This window comes from Semicossyphus pulcher, unplaced genomic scaffold (genome assembly GCF_022749685.1).
Source record: "Semicossyphus pulcher isolate SPU_LCO1_2020_fin unplaced genomic scaffold, fSemPul1.0.p SCAF_17, whole genome shotgun sequence".
Lineage (NCBI taxonomy): Eukaryota > Metazoa > Chordata > Actinopteri > Labriformes > Labridae > Semicossyphus > Semicossyphus pulcher.
This window is the reverse complement of record NW_027211681.1, coordinates 3,902,597-3,920,843: the sequence shown is the minus strand read 5'-3', so window position 1 is coordinate 3,920,843 and position 18,247 is coordinate 3,902,597. Positions and strand designations below refer to the sequence as shown.

Below are 18,247 nucleotides of genomic sequence, written 5' to 3'. Positions count from 1 at the left end.
TAACTGCAGATAGACTGCTGGCTTCGATATGTTTGGGTGTGGCCCAGATTCAACACTACTTAATCTCTTGTCTACTGCCTGGTAGTGTGTTGCACAACAGGGACTTGTGGGGGGTAGCCTAACATTGTGGGACTTAACTCTAAGGGGGGCAAGGTCTTTTTATACTTCTCAATGTATTAACGGACCTGTTACTTATATAAAGCAAATGTCATTTTAATGAAGGATAAGTGTCAATTTTATTTAGCTTGTCTAGACAGGCAAGAAGCACAGAGAGAGTCTTTGTAGGAGAAAGAAGCTGCCTTGGAACTTTAATAGAGCAAGCAAAGCCTAAATAAGTCTAGTTCACACACTCCGCTGTATAGGCATACAGTCTTAAAGCCTATATTTACTTCGGTTTTGGATACTGTAGATACTGTAGATGTCCAATCATTCAGCAGTACTTTCTCTTACCGATTTTTTGAAAATCTTTCTTCAACATATTGAATGTACATAAAACAGAAACACTACATTTACAGGTGAAAAGATGCCAGGTATATGGGGAATATAATGCTAGTTCTGCACAAATGCAACTGCTGGTAAAAAAAAAAGTTGGTATGACTGACTCTTAAGGTACAAAACAGGAGAGAAACGAACAAGTCGCACATGAAGGCAGCATTTCAGATTTGGCTTGACACACATGAGCAGACTTGTATGGCTTTGGCTCTTGAACATCACTGTCAATCAGAGATTTGTTGGGACAGGTAACTCTGCAGCTTTAGTCTTTGTGATGAGAAGGCCGGTTAATTAAAGTGACCAGGTATGTGTTGTTCTCTCACTGGAGAGAAGCAACTAGAGGCAAGTCCACTATGTTCTGCAAACTCTCTTTGCTTCTTTAAACGTATAAATAAACAACTCCGGTCAGCTACCACCACAGAAACTCGTTCTGTGGGAAACTCCCTGGTTAACTAGCTCATTCACCAGCTAATAAAGTAGACACGGTAGACTTTCAAACTTTAAGAGATTGGCATTTGCCAACCTTACTCGTCTCCGGCTCAACTCTCTTGTTGAAGCTTCTGGCTTCTTAAAGTCGAGGTGAAATGAAAGATGTCATTTTAATCCATTTAGATCACATCCCCGGTAATATTGTGCATCTATTTGACAATATAGGCCAAAAAAATACAGAAAATCAATTTCTTCGTATTCTTATATCAAAATCCGAAATTTTTTCATCCGGTAAAACTAAATTTCACACGTGCTTACATAAGTTAGCACCAAACAATTTCAACCAATCAATCTGCAACATTTAGCCGCAGAGCAACTGTGATCAGACACAGGTGCCAACAGGCACAGAGGCAACGCACAGGGCGTTTTTTTTTTTTTATTAATCATCCTAATCAACATCAACAAAAAATCCTCAATGTCATCATCATCCTCCAAGAGTAACTGCACACTTAAACATGTTTTTTGAGCTGTAATCTAAATTATATTGCTGTTCTGTGATGAAACAAATCAATGCTGGTGTTAATATTGACAATTCATGGGTTGGAAATGGCTCAAACACGACATCTATGGTTTGAAATCAGACCTGGACCTCGCCAGCCGATGGTGGCGTAGAGACGACCGTTTGGGACAAAGTTACGTAATTAAATGTTATATTTAAAAAAAAAGTGGTTGGAGTTATGGTCGGACCTGGGGATGAAGTTACTCTTTAAGTGTTGAGGAGCTGGGTCTTTAGCTTTTCTTAAAGTCGAGATGAAACGGCATTTCGAGAGTACCTAGCTTCCGTATCGTGACGTATTTCTGAGTGAAACAGGACGTGCAGGCGGGACATATCATTAGAGGGATTTGATTTGATCGTTGAGAAGTGGGCGTAGACAGACGTTCTCCACAGCGCATTAGCTAGCTAACTGACCGAGCGTTCTTGGTGCTCTGCGGCTAAATGTTGCAGATTGATTGACAGGTGGATGTCATGATATTATTGGTTGAAATTGGTTGGTCCTAGCATACGTAAGCACACAAAATGTTTTGTTCTATATAAGAATACGAAGAAATTGATTTTCTGTATTTTTTTGGTCTATATTGTCAAATAGATGCACAATATTACCAGGGATGTGATCTAAAAGGATTAAAATGACATTTTTCATTTCACCTTGACTTAACAGGTGAAAGGGACTCTGCGGATCGAATGGAGTTTGGTAACTCATTCCACCACCGAGGGACTACTGAGGAGAAGAGTTACAGCTTAGGGCCTTGTTGGGATGGGAGTACCAGGTGCCTTTCATTGGCAGAGCGTAGTGGGCAGGAGGGAGTGTAGACCTGGATGAGGGCGTTCAGGTAGGCAGGAGCCGTTTTTGTTGCTGTTTTGTAAGTGAGCAACAGGGTTCTGAATTTGATGCGAGCGGCAGCTGGGAGCCAGTGGAGGGATATGAACAGTGGAGGGATGTGTGCCATTTTGGGTTGATTGAAGACCAGTCGAGCTGCTGCGTTCTGGATCATCTGCAGAGGTTTGAATGTGCATGCAGGAAGGCCTGCCAGTAGGGAGTTGCAGTCGTCAATATGTGATATTAGTTATGTTGCATGCTCTGATAGGTAGGGTCTGGTCTTCCTGATGTTGGACGAGACAAATCGACATGACCAAGCAACTGAGGCCCCATGAACCCCCTCATAATTGTAACACCACTTAAGCATATGCTTCTGCACTCTTAGATGCCATTGGAACAATTTGTATTGTAAAACTTATCAACCTAAATACTTCAGACCTGTTTCATAGTGATACAGAAAAACATTTCACTTTGAATCATGTTCATACCACTTATCGATTTTAAAGCAGAGGGTCATTTTATTCAACTTGCTTGTGGACTCAACTTGACAGCATTTATATTTTTCAAGTGACTGATCTTAAAAGCTTTCAGAAGATTAACAGTAAGACAGCAGCAGGAACGGTTCGCTGCAACCTGAGTGAGTTGAGTGATTCATTACAGATTGACTTGATGTGTCACAATCATATTACTCTCTATTGGTCCAAAGCTAACGTGGGTGGGAGTAATGGTCACAATATGCTTGTTTCATTGGCGCAAATGTTCCTCATCTGTAGCGGCAGTTTTTAATGATACAGCACCATTTTATAATTTATTATAAATGTATCATAATAATTTCGCAGACTCCACTTTAAAAACTTCAGGCTTCATATACCCAGTCAAGAAACCAATGGGTGACATCATAGTGGCAATGTCCATTATTCATAAAGTCTATGGGTCAAACATGAAGACACCTTTTGTCTGCATGGCAAAGAATCCCAGAGTCAAGGGTGTTGAAGTTGAAATCAGCCTGTAAAATAGAGATTTTACGGGATACTTGTCTTTTTTAAGTGAAGCAAAACCAGTTTTTCAGGGTTGCCAGCAAAAACACTGGCGGTGTTAACAGTTCTACAGACCCACCCAAATCACAGTTAATTTTGTCTTGTTTTTTTTTTTAGGTGTGTGTCCTACTCCCTTGCTTCTATATTTTACTGTGGGAATTGGAAATATCTGTTAACACACATAGACCTGTATTTTTTGTATTTATAAGTGTATTGGACATGAGGAAAAACTATGACACCTCTTGAGATATAAGGCCTTCAAACTGGGCTTATAGAACATCATTTTATGTTTTGCTTTGGAAGTAGCATATTTGTTACTGTTTCAGCTCACAATAATATGTACTAATTGTGTCATCATCTGTGTTTGCTTGCTACCGTAGCCTTCTGGAAAATTATTTGTGGGTAAGTGCATTTGACCATTGCAAAGACTTCATGGTATGAACATTTCCCTTGGAATCAGCTTTATTAAGATTTTTCATATGTCGTCACAACATAACAGACAAATTGCACATTTTATAAATATAGGTCAAATTAGAGACAAATTATTATATACACAAAAAAGAAAACATTCAAAGGTAAAGGAAATAAAGATGACAATAAAACATACAATTGTGGAAATTAAGTTAAGTCACAATTAATAAAGTCACAACACAGAACAATATGTAATTTATGTATTTTTTTTTTTTTTTTAATTCAACTTTAATTAATGAAGTATCTTTAAACATCTTAAACATCGGAATAGCATGTTGACAAATACTCTGGACTAGACAAAAACTATATGGTTACATGTAGGCCTAACAAGCAGCAAAAACATTAGAGAAAAAATACAGGCGTGGTTTTTACTGTTTTCATTGCCCTACAATTCTTAGTTGTATATATGGTATCCTTTTAGTGCATTTGCGAATGTAGGTTTCCACATGCCACCACGAATGTAAGAGCTTCAAAACAAACAGTCAATCAATTTTAATCATATCATAAGATAGTATAATGCCTCTTTTTATAATAATTGAACCAGCGAGTGTCTCAAAGAAATATTGTAATTATAACCAAAATAATCATTCAGAAAAAAGGTTTCCGTTTGATTAATGCAAAACATTGGCTGTTTTACAAATTATCTTCAAGACAGGAAAAAAATCCACTCCGGTCCAGTCCGCCGTCGAAAGTTGGACCAATGAGCATGCGCACAAATGGACAGAGCAGTTATTCAAAAGGCGTTAGCATAGCCGCGACCTCTCCGTTTGCTAAAATCTCATTGGCTACGTCGCTGATAGTGTGGGCCTAATCGTCTCTTTTGATTGGTTCTTTTACAGAGGTAGTGTCCGCCTCCAGTGGCCTCAGCAGGCGCATATTACCTCTCCGATTGGAGGTGGGTCTGTCACTCATCTGGGGTATTACGGAAGGGGGTGCCAATTGCCAAGATGAAGCACTACGAGGTGAGTAGTCTTTGAAACTATAAACCCTCAATGGGACGTTTAACAAGGACACAATTGAATTATTTAAACCGATGAGGAATTTTCCTGCGATTTATTCAAGACAAAACTCAACCAGCAAAGTCACATTTAGCTTTAAACATGAGCCGTGAGAATAGCATGCTGCAACCCCGCCTGTCAGGGGCTGGTTGCTATGACCGGGGATTTGTGGCCTCTCGTGCACAGAAATTAACGGTTGCTTTGGGTAATATCGTGCCTGAAAGTCAAGCTGCACCCACGGTTATAATATATCATTAGTGCGTTGTTTATTTGTTAGGGGTTCGCTATAAGCTGGACTTATCTGTGAGATAAACACAAAGCCCTCTGTGTAGGATAATGCTCTGCATCATCGCCATCTCTGGCTGGAAGGGCTCATGACGCCTCTTATCTTGTTATTACTCAATAATGCAGGTGAACAGTCAAGTGCGCAATCTCAGCCCTGCTAAAGTTAAACTCATAGCTTGGATGTGACAATAAGTCAGACTCAAACTAGGTTTCTTATTACACTTTGGCCTGTGAGCACTGAAAGTGTCTCTAGATGTTAGCTAATAGTATCATACACCAAAACCCACCAGACAGGATTTGAAGTAGTCTCACAGAAACTGACCCAACCAGTGGCTGCTCTGGTTCCCCTTCTTTCAGTGACAGGTGTAGCTTATGCAGCCTATAAGGGGCGAGACAACACATAAATCATTGAAGATTTTATTCATAAATCTACACAAATCATATATAATATGCATTTTACTTTAATGGCGCTTTCTATGCAATTGTGTGTTAGACAAACACAACTCAATGATTATTCAAGAAATCTACTAGTTGTATTTTCATTGCTGGATGTGAACTATGACTGACTACATAAGCAGCACACATGTCAGAAGATTAGTGCTCACACAGCAGAGCAAGCAGATACTCTTTAAGTTTATTTTATCTCTGCATTCTGCAATGTTTTTATCGAATTAAATTAAGTTTGTTTGTTTTTGTAATGGTTTTTTTTGTTAACTGCTAATGTGGCACAATGAATGAATCTAAAGCTAAACAGAATTACTGTAGCAAACTTAATCTTTACGTTCTTTCCTTCAGTGTTTGCACATACTGGAACATAAAACTTCAATGTTTTCCATTTGGCTCACTCTATAATCATTGCTATTACACCAGATAGCACCAGAGAGCTGCATCACTTTCTTAGTGTCAGTCTTGTATCTGGCAACACGTGTAGAAAAACACTTCCTGAGCAAAGAAACATGTCTGATTGTCTGTCAATGTGTCTAATCAGGAGATATCTCTAGATTGTAAACATGGCCTCTCACCTTGTGATAGGAGATCCAGGTAAAACCAGCAAAATATGTCCAAAGTCTTCTGTTTCAATTAAAGCTGATTTCTCCTGCTTCTCCGTCACCCCAGAGCACATTAGCCGGACAGACTGTCACTGCCAGACAGAGGCTTTATATAGACGAGATGGGGGAGGTACGGTGGCAGCGGGTATGCCTGGCACACACAAGACTGAGATGGGGCTATTTCCCTGAAGTCTCCACCGCAGTGTCATGTGTCGTGCTGGATTTAAGCACACGTCATAAGGCCCTTGTACAGTAATAAGGCAGCCCAGTGTATTAATAAAGCACTGACTGAAGTTTTAGTAAGGCAAGTTGGCTCGTGCAAATGACAAATAAATACTGAAATACAAACCATACATCAACATACAGACACAATTTAGCTAGCTTTGGTTAATGTTACTCTCTCTGGTAGCACCGCACTGCTGTTTAACCTGATAATATACCTGAAGTTGTTTTTTTAACTCTTTTTAATTTTGGGGGGGCTTTGGGGAGGCCTAGAGAGGGGATTATATTGTGAAATCATATTCACAATGGTGAGTGTTTGGTGTATGTGCTCCCTAAGCTTGATGAATTATGCTCCTAAAGTTAGCGTGGAAAGAAGTGTCTGGAAAACCGTTTCACAACAGGCACCGTAACAGAATAACAAGAATTACTTGATTTATAAGGAATTGTGTGTGTATGTTTATCCAAGAACTAAAGTCAGTGATGTGAGGACAGGATAACAGGAAGCCCCGGACCTCCTCTGAGGAGCGCTGATAAGCCAAAACGTTTGTGTGTTTTGTGAAGTTCTGCCATTAGTGCATCTGGTGACTAGGCAAGGACGCATATTGTTTTCGTCATCAAGAGGGTACAAAGCCAGCATGTTCTATGATGTACAGGTTTTTTTGCATTAAACTCATTCGAGTCTACAAGTGGTTGAGTTTGTCATTTTCGTGGGCTCATCTCTGAAGTTTATGCTCTGACCATAGCAGCTTGTTGCAGCCATAATGCCTTTATTAGTGCTGTGTAGGCTACTGTGTCGGAGTTGAAATTCTGGTATGCGGTCAGATTATTGACTGGCCTTTACTTGCCGTACCCGATGCCGCATTTTAGATTGCATCAATTTACTAGTAGGCATTTAACCTACTTGTATCAGTAATGAAACACTGCTATGTATTAGTATAATTCCTAATCCTCTTAGACAGATATTAATTTGTGAGCCACACTTTAAGTGTCTAAATTTGTTCTTTGTGCAGAGTTAATGCCCTCTCACATAACAGAAAATGTTTCCTTATGATACTGTGCATGTGTGCCCTCGAGTTCATGAACAGAATATTTGTTTGGTTTAAACCTCCACGTCTCCTCTTGTGACTGTATGTCTTTCATTCATTATGGAAACTGTAGCCCTGTTGGTCATTAGAGCGTGGGGGTGGGGGGGGTGGGGGGGGGGTAGTGGTAGGGGTGGGCTTCCCCGAAGGGAGTTCCCCCACTAATCCCTCATAGTCTGGAGCATTATCACCCCTCCTTGGCAGGGAAGGGCGACTCCCCCTGCTGTTCAGTCTGCTTTCAAGATACAACATTCTGTGAAAGCAGCCGTGTGTGTGTGAGACCCTGACCTGGTCCATGCAGGTGTGTGAGTGTTTGATCAAAGGGCAGATGTACATCAGGCTGTAGGTCGTGTTAGCCCATGACATCACCACATAGATGCATGGGGGGTCTGTAGGGAGGGCGCTAGTTATGCAGAGTTAGCAGTAGAAGTTTATATTTAGCTGGTGGGAGGAAGAGAGCCGGTCCGAATAGGAAGCCGGGGGGTTAATGTTTGTCATTTCTCCTCACCTCTGCCTTCCCACTTAGCCAGGGGTTGAGAGGTGTCGGGGGTCATCAGGTGTCCTTTTTTTAGGGGAGGGGGGGGTTATGTTTCAAAACCAAGTCAGTGCAGCTGTGAAATATAGCCCCTGCTCTCTGTTCTAGAAGTTTCCTTCATGTGATACACAAAGATGATATACTGTGGACAGAGTGCCAGGGTGATACTGGGCATTCCTGTGTACGCAACTGTGCACACACATGTGGCATATGTCCGCGCTCCACAGCTCGGCTGGCAGTTAAATAAAGCAGCGAGCTGAAGTGAAGGAATGAAAGAGGGAGGGAGAGAGAGAATGACAGAGAGGAAAGAGAGAGAGAGAGGGAGGGGCAGGGGAGAGGGGGGACCGACAGATTTATTTCCACAGCTGAGTGCTGCCCCTCTCCGCTGTGGTTTGACGTGGATCTTGGATAAACTCTACAGAGGTGAAGAGAGAAGAGGGGAAGAGTGAGGGGAAGAAGGGACTTGACTGTGCAGGAGGAGGACTGAGGACATGGATGCACTGGCACTAGAAGCCACCGGGGGTAAAAAGCCAGCTAACGGGACGGCGGTGGTGGCGACTGCAGCTGCCCCGGTGCTGGTTCAAGCCCCGGTCAAACGCAAACCTGCAAAAAAAGCTAAAAAAGCTGTTGTTTTCTTTGAGGTGGAGATACTGGATGCCAAGACCAAGGACAAGCTCTGCTTCCTGGACAAGGTGAGAACTGATTTATTTTCCTCGTGGTTTAAAAACAATTTTCATCCTGATTCAAGTCTATTTTTCTAACCCCAGCTCTTAAAATGTCTTTTTAAATCCTGTATGTGCACATTTAACGGCGCCTTTGTTGTGTGTCCGTCCGCTGCTAAACACAACAGGTGCAGTATGTCTGCTCCTGTGTTACAGTAAAACGTCTGTGTGTATGCAAGTCAGGCGTTTCCTAGGACATAGTTGAGCTGCTGTAGCTGTAGTCCCTGCTGTCAGTCAGTGTAAGTCAATGTAAATAAACACACAACACTGCTGGGTTCAGTTACCTGGCTGAAATATACACGCATACAGGACGTGGACAAAATACCAGACACCTGCAGAACTGTGTTCATCATTAAGACAGCCCTCTGACACAGCCAGTCTCTGTGAAGTAAGAGTTAACGTTTCATTGGGACATTGTTGGAAAGATTTATAAGTAGACTTAATACATTTAGGCTTTGCTAAACTTTAGGCTACATTGTAGATGAGGTGTTAGATGAACAACACCACTTACATCCTGCTGCACACGTGTTCAGAGCAGGGGCCACGCCCTGAAACCCCCCCTGATGAGAAAAAATCTGTATCAAATATGTTCCATAATCTCGAGCTGACATGATTATCTTCGTTAATGTTTTATTCACAGTATATCATGTTTCTTTTTTAAGCAACGCAGGAAATATTGCATACATTTTAAAGTCATGCATATATTATATCGTGCACTTATAGCATGTTAGACAATATGCAGAGAAACTTCACCTCTATTATAAAAGGTTGAATTTTCACCATTTTATATGACCTCATGCTGGTGCCTGCTAACTGTTTTTGTTCAAGCCTTCAGAGGTTTGTTTTTTCCAGCAGTGCTGGCTGCTCTGTTTCAGGTGGTTGAACCAGGTGCCGAATAGGTGCGAGCTCCAGGATACTGCTACAGCATACGTTTATAATTAAAACTTGTTCAAACAATCTTTTTCTTTGGGTATTATCAGATTAGATTTAATAAGTAAATGTGTTAACCACTGTTTGGTGCGCAGTGAAGTTTTTCTACTTAAGGTGCACATGGAAAGGGAAAGATGAGAGGGGAAACAAAATCTGCTGTAAAAAATGGATCACTCTCTACATTGCTTTAGTGGTGATCTTCCGCACAACATGTGCAGATGTTGTGTTTGTTGAAACAAATCATCCCCAGTTGGGTACAGGACCGGGACGAAAGCAGCGCACTGTATATTGTAAGCTCATAAAGGTTAAACCTAACCTTTGGTGTAAACTGAGTAAAATTGATCTTGAAAGTTTTCACTTTTACCTGACATTTTGCAGGACATTGAACGTAACATGAAGAACTCAGCTCTCCTGTAGTTTTACCAAACTTTATGTAGGTATTTCAAAATGATTTAAAAGTCAACAGATGTAATACAGCAACATGTTTAGCAGTGCAGTCACATTCAGCCACTGTTATGTTGACTGATGGACTTAGGTTGTGTTTACACTTGGGACTAAAAGTATCACCGTCGTATGAGCCGCATTTATTTTGAAAGGACGTTTAATCCTAATGTTTTATCAGGTATATTTATAGTAATGTGCTAACCTGCTTTAATGTGTTAGTGTCCGACCTGTGAGTCAAAGCTGTAGCATCAGGAGGCTTTAATGTTATATTAGTGTGAGGCCTGCTGGTGTGTAGAGGGGCATTAGGCAGGTTTACAGTGGTGTTAGTCTCCCAGCCCGGACAGACTCGGCTTATCAAAGGCTGCTCCTCAGAATCACAAAGTGTAAGGTGCTATCCTCGCTGGATTAAACCCTGTCGTCGGCTTAGCACAGTTTCCATGGCAATAGCGTGTGCGATCTTAACACCTTTTTAAAAGGAGGTTTCCAGAAATGATAGAGAGACAGATTTGGTCCGAGGGGCACACAGAGGGACTGGCTTCTTAACAGAGCTTCACTTACAGACAGAGTTAGAAATAAAACCGTATCACGTCTGGGTCAAGCTTCTAGAAAAGCCTTTTGGAGAAGAGGGGGAGGGCGGGGGGCTGCTGGGGTCACAGAGAGGTGGTTTCTCAATGATGTCATCCTGCTGAAAATGGCATGTGGTCTGCAAGACGCCGTGAACAGAAGCCAAGTCTGTTGCAGCAGCAGACCCCCTCTGTCTCCTACAGATGGATCACATGATCAGTGAGGGGCTTCAGCAGGAAATGAACACAGAATTTAAATGTGTAAATAGTGGGCACATGCTTAAAATGCTGTGCAAATGAAACCGTGTAAAGCTAATTTTTTTGCTCAAATAAGTTCTCATAACCAGAACTACTACTGTGCTTCTACTGAACAGGGCTGGGTAACTGGCCTGGGTTGAAAATAATCAGTCTGAGCGCTAGAACGTTAACACGGCCAAACTCTCAACTGAGCTGTCAATCTAACAAGCAGTTTATTTAAAAACGTTATAGTGCAGTACACTTCTGAATTCCCTTTGGATTTAGTGACTTAAAGTTGTAATCTCGAAGATCTCAGTTTTGTTCTCTTTGTGCAGCACCTTATGGCGATCAATGGTAATTGTGTGAGCACACCTCCCAGATATCGAGACAGTGTCGCATGTGTGACGTCCACGGTTGGCTCCGGTTGTAACTCTTGATTTTCCTCGCTGGCGGTCGCTTTCCTTTTTAGACTGTTTGCCTTCATCTGAGCGTCGAATTTGTTTCTTTTTCTTTGGATTTTCACTTATTTTTGAAGTTGTATCTGTAGTCATCCATCTTTTCTTTGTTTGTTCAGCCATAGTAGATTACTGTTTACTCACTACCCTCTCTGGCAGACCAACCACTGCTGGGTGATGGAAAACGCGTCACTAACTGGGCGCCGCTTGTGACAGCCAGTCTGAGGCTGAATCACCATTGTGTTACCTCATTTGGCAGCAGATAGTGACTTAACAGACATTTATTTACATGAAAATCTTTCAGATTATCACTTTAGTGCCTGGTGTTAAAATGTTTGGAAATGAACTTTCTGATCCTGTCATGAAGCTAAAAGTCGTCGCAAAGACCTGCTAGTTCTTGAGTGCAGGTGTGTCACGCCTGTCGCTAGGTGCATAAAATCTCTGCAGAATTTTTTTTTATTTATTTAAAATGACGAACATAGAAAATTGCTGTGGCACTAAATACTGAGCCTTGGCTCGGATGAATGTAGATACATTTTATCGTGATCCCTGGTTCTAACCATGGTCACTGAAGCTGAATGGCTGTATGCATGTTGCTGCCCATAGACTAACAGAGCTCACCACTGTCAGTGTCCGGCCAGATGACAGGACTCGATGTGCAATGTTATTATAAACCTATAAAAGGTAGAGAAAGAGTGTAAACTAGCTCAACTGTAATAGTTGAAGCCATTTGTTCAGATGATGGGAACAATTGATGTTTCCCTGCTCTGTAGTTCGACTGTGTGTCTCCAGACTCGCCTTTCTACCTCTCTAAATGTTTCTATTTTGTTGTCATTGTGTTTATATTTGGGGTTGTTGGGCCTTTGCTGGCAGCCTGGCACAAGGTCGTGTACTGTGGTGGTCGTTATGTGTGCCTGTGCCTGTGTGTGTGTGTGTGTGTGCTCTTTGAAACCCCAATACCAGCTGTTAAATAGCCCACATCCATTGGATGTGTGGGCACAGCCAGAGCTAAATTTATCACTAATCACCATCATGAATGGAAAAACAGGGTTATTATCTGTTCCTTTGTGTGTGGTTGTGTAAGTGTGTGTGTTCCTCTACTTACTAATTGTGGTATTATTTGTAGGTCGAGCCAAATGCCACGATCGGGGAGATCAAGTCTATGTTCCACAAGAGCCGTGAGTGCCATCCCTCTGCAGGCGACTGAAGCCTCATAAATCTGATTTAAGACCGAGTCCATCGTCAAGTTGCACACAGAAATACTCACTTTATGTTCTTCTTTCAAATGTTAATGACGAATCTCTGTGCCTTTCAGATCCTCAGTGGTATCCAGCCAGACAGTCCATCCGCCTCGACCCCAGTAAGTCAGCCAAAGTCTGATCGTCACTCAGTCGTCTTAAAGAGAACATAGTACCTCATCTTCTTCCGTTGGCTAAAAATGTACTCATTAAGTTGATGTGTGTGTTTCAGAGGGGAAGTCTCTGAAGGATGAGGATGTTCTGCAGCATCTTCCTGTGGGAACCACAGCAACTTTCTACTTCAGAGACCTGGGAGCCCAGATCAGCTGGGTCACAGTGAGTACAAACACCCAAAGACCAGGACATAACGTGCAGTCCTGACAAGCCCTCACACATCAGACTACAAGTGGGATCAAGCAGGGCTATATTGAGATGTCTCGCTGGGTAAAAATGGATGTGTGGAGAAGTTTCCTGTGAGGCTGATATGCTGCAGGGGAGTCTAACTGTTAAAGTTGTAATTTGTCTCTGTTGGGAACTGAGAGGCAGGTAGAGGAGCGACAGAACAAGCACAGGGAGGATGGTGTATTTATTTATATAGCACATAAGCAGTATATCAATAATATAAAAATATGGCTACAGTGGCAGAATCAAAGGCTGTATGTTCTCATCGTTTTTCTGTGTTTAACCGAGTCTCAAACTATCTGACCGATCCTGTCCTGCTCTCTTCTCTTCAGGTCTTTCTGACAGAGTATACGGGTCCTCTGGTCATCTATCTGATGTTCTACTTCAGAGTTCCCCTCATCTACGCAACCAAATATGACTTCACCACCAGTAAACACTGGGTCGTACAGTGAGTGTCTCCAACACACCTTCACAAGCCAAACACAGTCAGGGAGAGTTTCCTGTCCGGTTTGTTCACAGCAAAGACCTTTTTTCTTAAAGCATTCCTGATTGTTTAAAGGGGGGGGGGGGGTTATGCTCATTTTAAGCTTCATATTTCACTCTGTGGAATAGCTTAGCATAATTTACAGTTAGGCTGCACTTTGTGACGTCACAAAGTGCAGCGTGTAGAAAAAACTGAAACCTGCTGTTCACGGCAGCCTGCAGACTGAGCTGACAAGCCTGGGGATTACTCCAACATACTTTTACCTACAGATTTGAAACTTCACCCACGTTTAGTCTGGACATCCAACATTGTAACATTATATATATATATGTCTTAAAACGTGAAACCGCATAATACCTCCTCTTTAATAGAATTAAAGTCGAATTTAATCTCGGTAAAGTAACACTTGGACACTATTTACTTACATTTGATATACTGATGTTGCCACTTTGTTATGGTCCTTTGTGATACACAGTGCTTTGAATTTTATAGTTTAGTTTAAAGCACTTTGTCACCCTTTTGTCACGTTCACTTCCAACAGTCTGTTAGAAAATGCTTTAAAAAGGTTTGACTTTAGCTGCACTACATTTTTTGTTCAGAAAATACTCAAGATTTAATAATGAGGATTTGCACTGAAAAAAAGTTTTAATAATCTCGCTTACAACCTTAAGGACTCAATCACAGACTACTTTTTAATCACCATGGTCAAGCTAACGCACATGTCTGTGCTGTTTCCAGCCTCGCCTGTATGTGTCACTCTTTCCACTACGTCAAGAGGCTGCTGGAGACGCTGTTTGTTCATCGCTTCTCTCATGGGACAATGCCGCTACGTAACATCTTTAAGGTGAGTTACCTCCCCCTGCTCAAACTCATCTCTGACTTGCATTAATATCTGCAAAGGGTGTAAAAAAAAAAGTTCCCTTCGTGTTCTCCGTTTCAGAACTGTACCTACTACTGGGGCTTCGCAGCATGGATGGCCTATTACATCAACCACCCGCTGTACACACCGCCCAGTGAGTTTGCACGCACGCGAACACTAACATGCATCATTGTTTCATGCTTTTTTATTACTCATGCTTACTTTGTCCTTTTTGCAGTCTACGGGGAGCAACAAATCCGACTGGCCCTCATCTTATTCTTGGTACGAATCTTTCTGTCATCTACTCTTCTGTTTTGTATGCTCCATTTCATGTAATTAATGACTAATAAAACAAAGGCTTGTATGCACTTTGTATTTTTATCTCTCTGTCAACGCCAGAAGTGTAAAATAGTAATTTTTTTACAGAAACTGACCCTGACTTTTGCTCTGCTTGCACTCAGTATTAAATCACTTGTGTTGTTTTCTTTCTTAGTTCTGTCAGATCGGCAACTTTTCCATTCACATTGCTCTCCGGAACCTCCGTCCCCCAGGTACACACACACACACACACACACACACACACACACACACACACACACACACACACACACACACACTATGACTACACAAGCAACAAAGTTAGTTTCTCTAAGACATCCTGGGGCCCTTTTTGAACTGAAAACAGTGTCCCTAGTTTCAAGATTTAACATCATGTTTTCCAAACTGTTAAACAGTGTGCAACAGGCTTTGAGGTGCATGTTTGGAGTGTGTGTCAGAAGTTCACCCAATCAGCAGCTGCTGTATATAAACTGTGCCATATTAAAAAAGGCTGTGTGCTTGCGTAACACAACAAATCCAACATTCACCATTTCACATGGTGATCGTTTTCCTCTGACGCCAAGCTGAAGGTGAGAAGCTCACATGCTAGAATAATTTTGTGCTGCTGTTTGCTAAAGGTGTAAACAAAATAATGTAACAAATAGTTGTGATTTCACCACTCAAACAACATATTTAATACACCTCTTACCTACCGACAGCTGTCACAACAGGAAAGCTTACATTACCCTTAGCTTTAGACATCAGGACACATTTTCAGTTAAAACAGTTTTTTTTAAAAGCCACTGAAAGCAGGAGTGGACAGTAACAAAGTAAATGTACTTGAGTACTCTACTTAAGTATATTTTTTGAGTATTTGTTCTTTACTTGAGTATTATTTTGGGGGGGAAACTTTTGACTCCACTACATCTCTATGAATGTTCTTGTTACTCGCTACTTTTGCTCTGAAGTCAGCTGATTAGTTTTCTTTTCTTTTCTAAAATCTTGAAGACAATAAACTGTGTTCGTGTAGTTCTGCGCGTGGTTTGTCTAAGCGGTGTTGCCGTACCTGTACCTTGCGCATCTCCATGGTTGAATGTAGAGCAAATGCAGAGCAAACATCACTCAGATCAGGCGGTTCATTTAGTGGTGGTAACGATGGCTACGGTAGAGAATGATTGATTATAGGATTATGATTCTCCACCTGAGCACCCACGGCCATATCTTCAACCCATGTTTCAGGTTTTTGAAATGAACAATGATTCGTTTTTAAATGTTCGCTCTGTTTCGCACAAACTTCATCACGGCCTACAAAAAAGTAGTTTGAACACCCCTAACCCCTCCTTCTGGGTTTTCACTATCTATTGTCTTTTCAGTTCCTGATTAATTGAGAACAGTGGCATGAAAAAGATTTGTAAGATTCCCTGAGTTTGAAATTTCCTTTCTTTTGCTAACTTCATCCAGGCTCTAAGACCAGGAAGATTCCCTATCCAACCAAGAACCCCTTCACCTGGATCTTCCTGCTGGTCTCTTGCCCCAACTACACCTATGAGGTAACAAGTTTTATCGTGATGCCTGAAAAGAGTTTTCTCTCAGTGACCGTGGCATAGATTGCTTGAAAATGTATCAAGTAAGAAACAGTCAAGTTTGGCTGAAAAATGAATACAAAACTTAGAGGTTTAAGAGCTGATGTTTAGATATCTTTTTATGTTTGTCTTTTTACTTAAAAAATGTAAATGAAGGTTGCAGCTCCTGTCCTCTTTCAGTACCCTTCTGTGTAACATCCCTCCTCTTCCTCCTGCAGCTGGGCTCCTGGTTCGGCTTCACACTGATGACTCAGTGCCTGCCGGTGGCCTTCTTCACCATCGTGGGTTTCATCCAAATGACGGTGTGGGCCAAGGGGAAGCACCGCAGCTACCTGAAGGAGTTCCGCGACTACCCTCCTCTCCGCTCACCCATCCTGCCCTTCGTCCTGTAGAGGACGACCCAACCACCCCTCATCCATTCAGGGCTCCCTGTTTTTAGCAGTCAAGTACAACCCCTTCCTCTCCACCCCCAGGCCTGATTGAAAGGATGCCTTCCCCTTTTCCATCCTTCAATATCCACACTGGAACTAAGTAGACAGACTGAAGGAACCCGACCTTGTCCCCCTTTCCTATTTCGACCCCTAGCCCCCCTCCTTCCCCTCCTCTCGGAGATCTTCCCGTCATGTTGAGAGAAAATGCAAAAATCTACACTTGCTTTTTTCATCATCCACAAACAAGCCCATTCTGATTGGTTAATAGTTATTTGTGTGTTATTGTTCTCAGAGCGGTCTTGACCTTCATACTCAATGTGTAAACTGATTTATGTTCTGTACACAAACACCATACAAAGTCTAACCACTGTGGTGTCATCTAATACTGTTGTTTGGCGCTGAACATGCATCTGGTGATATTCAGCAAAGCTTAAAGTGTTCAGTTTTGATATTGACTAATCTAAATTTGAAATCATGGCAACATTTAATTTTGTTGATGTCTGAAGTAATTTATTAAAAAAAGGTAAACCAACTTGTTGTTGCCTTGGTCAGTCGTGTCTTACAGGAAGGTATACTGCAAAGCTGGATTTGCGGTTATCGAGGTAACTTCAGGGTTAACTCTGAGTTTTCAGTACTACGAAGGTGGTTCACTTCTTACCGGGGTAGATCACCATGGTAACTGATGCTGAACACCTAACCTGCACCGGAGCAGGTTGTGTTTGACATAAGAGATCAACCTGTACTAAACACCACCTACTGACCAATCAGGTCTCTTGTTTCAGGAGCTCTGTGAGCTGATCACGAGAGGGAGGAGGGAGAGAGAGAGAGCGGTAAAACACTTCCTGTTTACCGTCTGATTTTATGAAATATAAAGATATTGATCGTGCTTTACTGATAAACATCTACAATAGAGAATGACAAAAACAATGAGGCCTGAAGTACTTTTGTACTTAAAAGATACGAAAGTCAGCATTCTGCTTTAAATTGTGCTTTTATATTTATTTTTATTTGCGTCATAGTTTGACACGGCTGAGAGAATAAGTCTAAATCAGTCATTAACGGAACAAAAATACATCTGAAACGCATTAATCTAATGTAACACACGATATAATTAATATATGGTGCTCTGATGATGGAGCAGTGATATTATATTTGTACATATTTGTCCGTTCTGCATTCAGCAGCTGCAGCTGAGTGGATTTTAGTCTGGATTCATTTCTTAATATCTTTCTAAAATCATCATAAGACCTACCAGCTGACAGCAGACTTTCCCGTGTTTAGATTGGTCATTTTCTCCAAACAACGCCCCTTTAGTGCGAACCCGTTTGTAGAAACCCTGGGTTGACTTATCAAGTTGACAACCAGCGTCGTGTGACCGTATTTGAAGCATGCAGTGTTTGTTCGCGTCTCCGCAATGTCAGAACGCTCTGTAAAAACACACACTGGGGCGGCTTTACGCCGGCGTTGCTTGGTCCAATGTAAAATGGCAAAGGCTGCATGATGGCAGAGCTTCGTTACGGCAATGAGGCAGAACCACAGCGTAAAAAGGGCTAATGAATATCAAAATTGTGTCTCTGGGTTCACAGAAGAACACACTGGTGT

General features: G+C 41.7%; 1 protein-coding gene across 2 annotated transcripts; it reads left to right on the top strand.

Annotated features, from left to right (window-relative positions):
- The first annotated feature begins 4,706 nt into the window (after positions 1 to 4,706).
- On the top strand, positions 4,707 to 17,177 carry tecrb (trans-2,3-enoyl-CoA reductase b). Of its 2 annotated transcripts, XM_069665588.1 has the most exons (12): positions 4,707 to 4,770; positions 8,621 to 8,671; positions 12,457 to 12,508; positions 12,646 to 12,690; positions 12,801 to 12,904; positions 13,303 to 13,418; positions 14,193 to 14,298; positions 14,395 to 14,467; positions 14,552 to 14,595; positions 14,807 to 14,864; positions 16,093 to 16,181; positions 16,433 to 17,177. In XM_069665588.1, the coding sequence occupies exons 1-12, from the start codon at positions 4,756 to 4,758 to the stop codon at positions 16,604 to 16,606; spliced, it is 927 nt and encodes a 308-aa protein (XP_069521689.1). In that variant the 5' UTR covers positions 4,707 to 4,755; the 3' UTR covers positions 16,607 to 17,177. The 2 variants fall into 2 exon arrangements, with proteins under 2 accessions (XP_069521689.1, XP_069521688.1); XM_069665587.1 differs by lacking the exon at positions 4,707 to 4,770 and having other exon boundaries at positions 8,359 to 8,671.
- Positions 17,178 to 18,247: the final 1,070 nt, after the last annotated feature.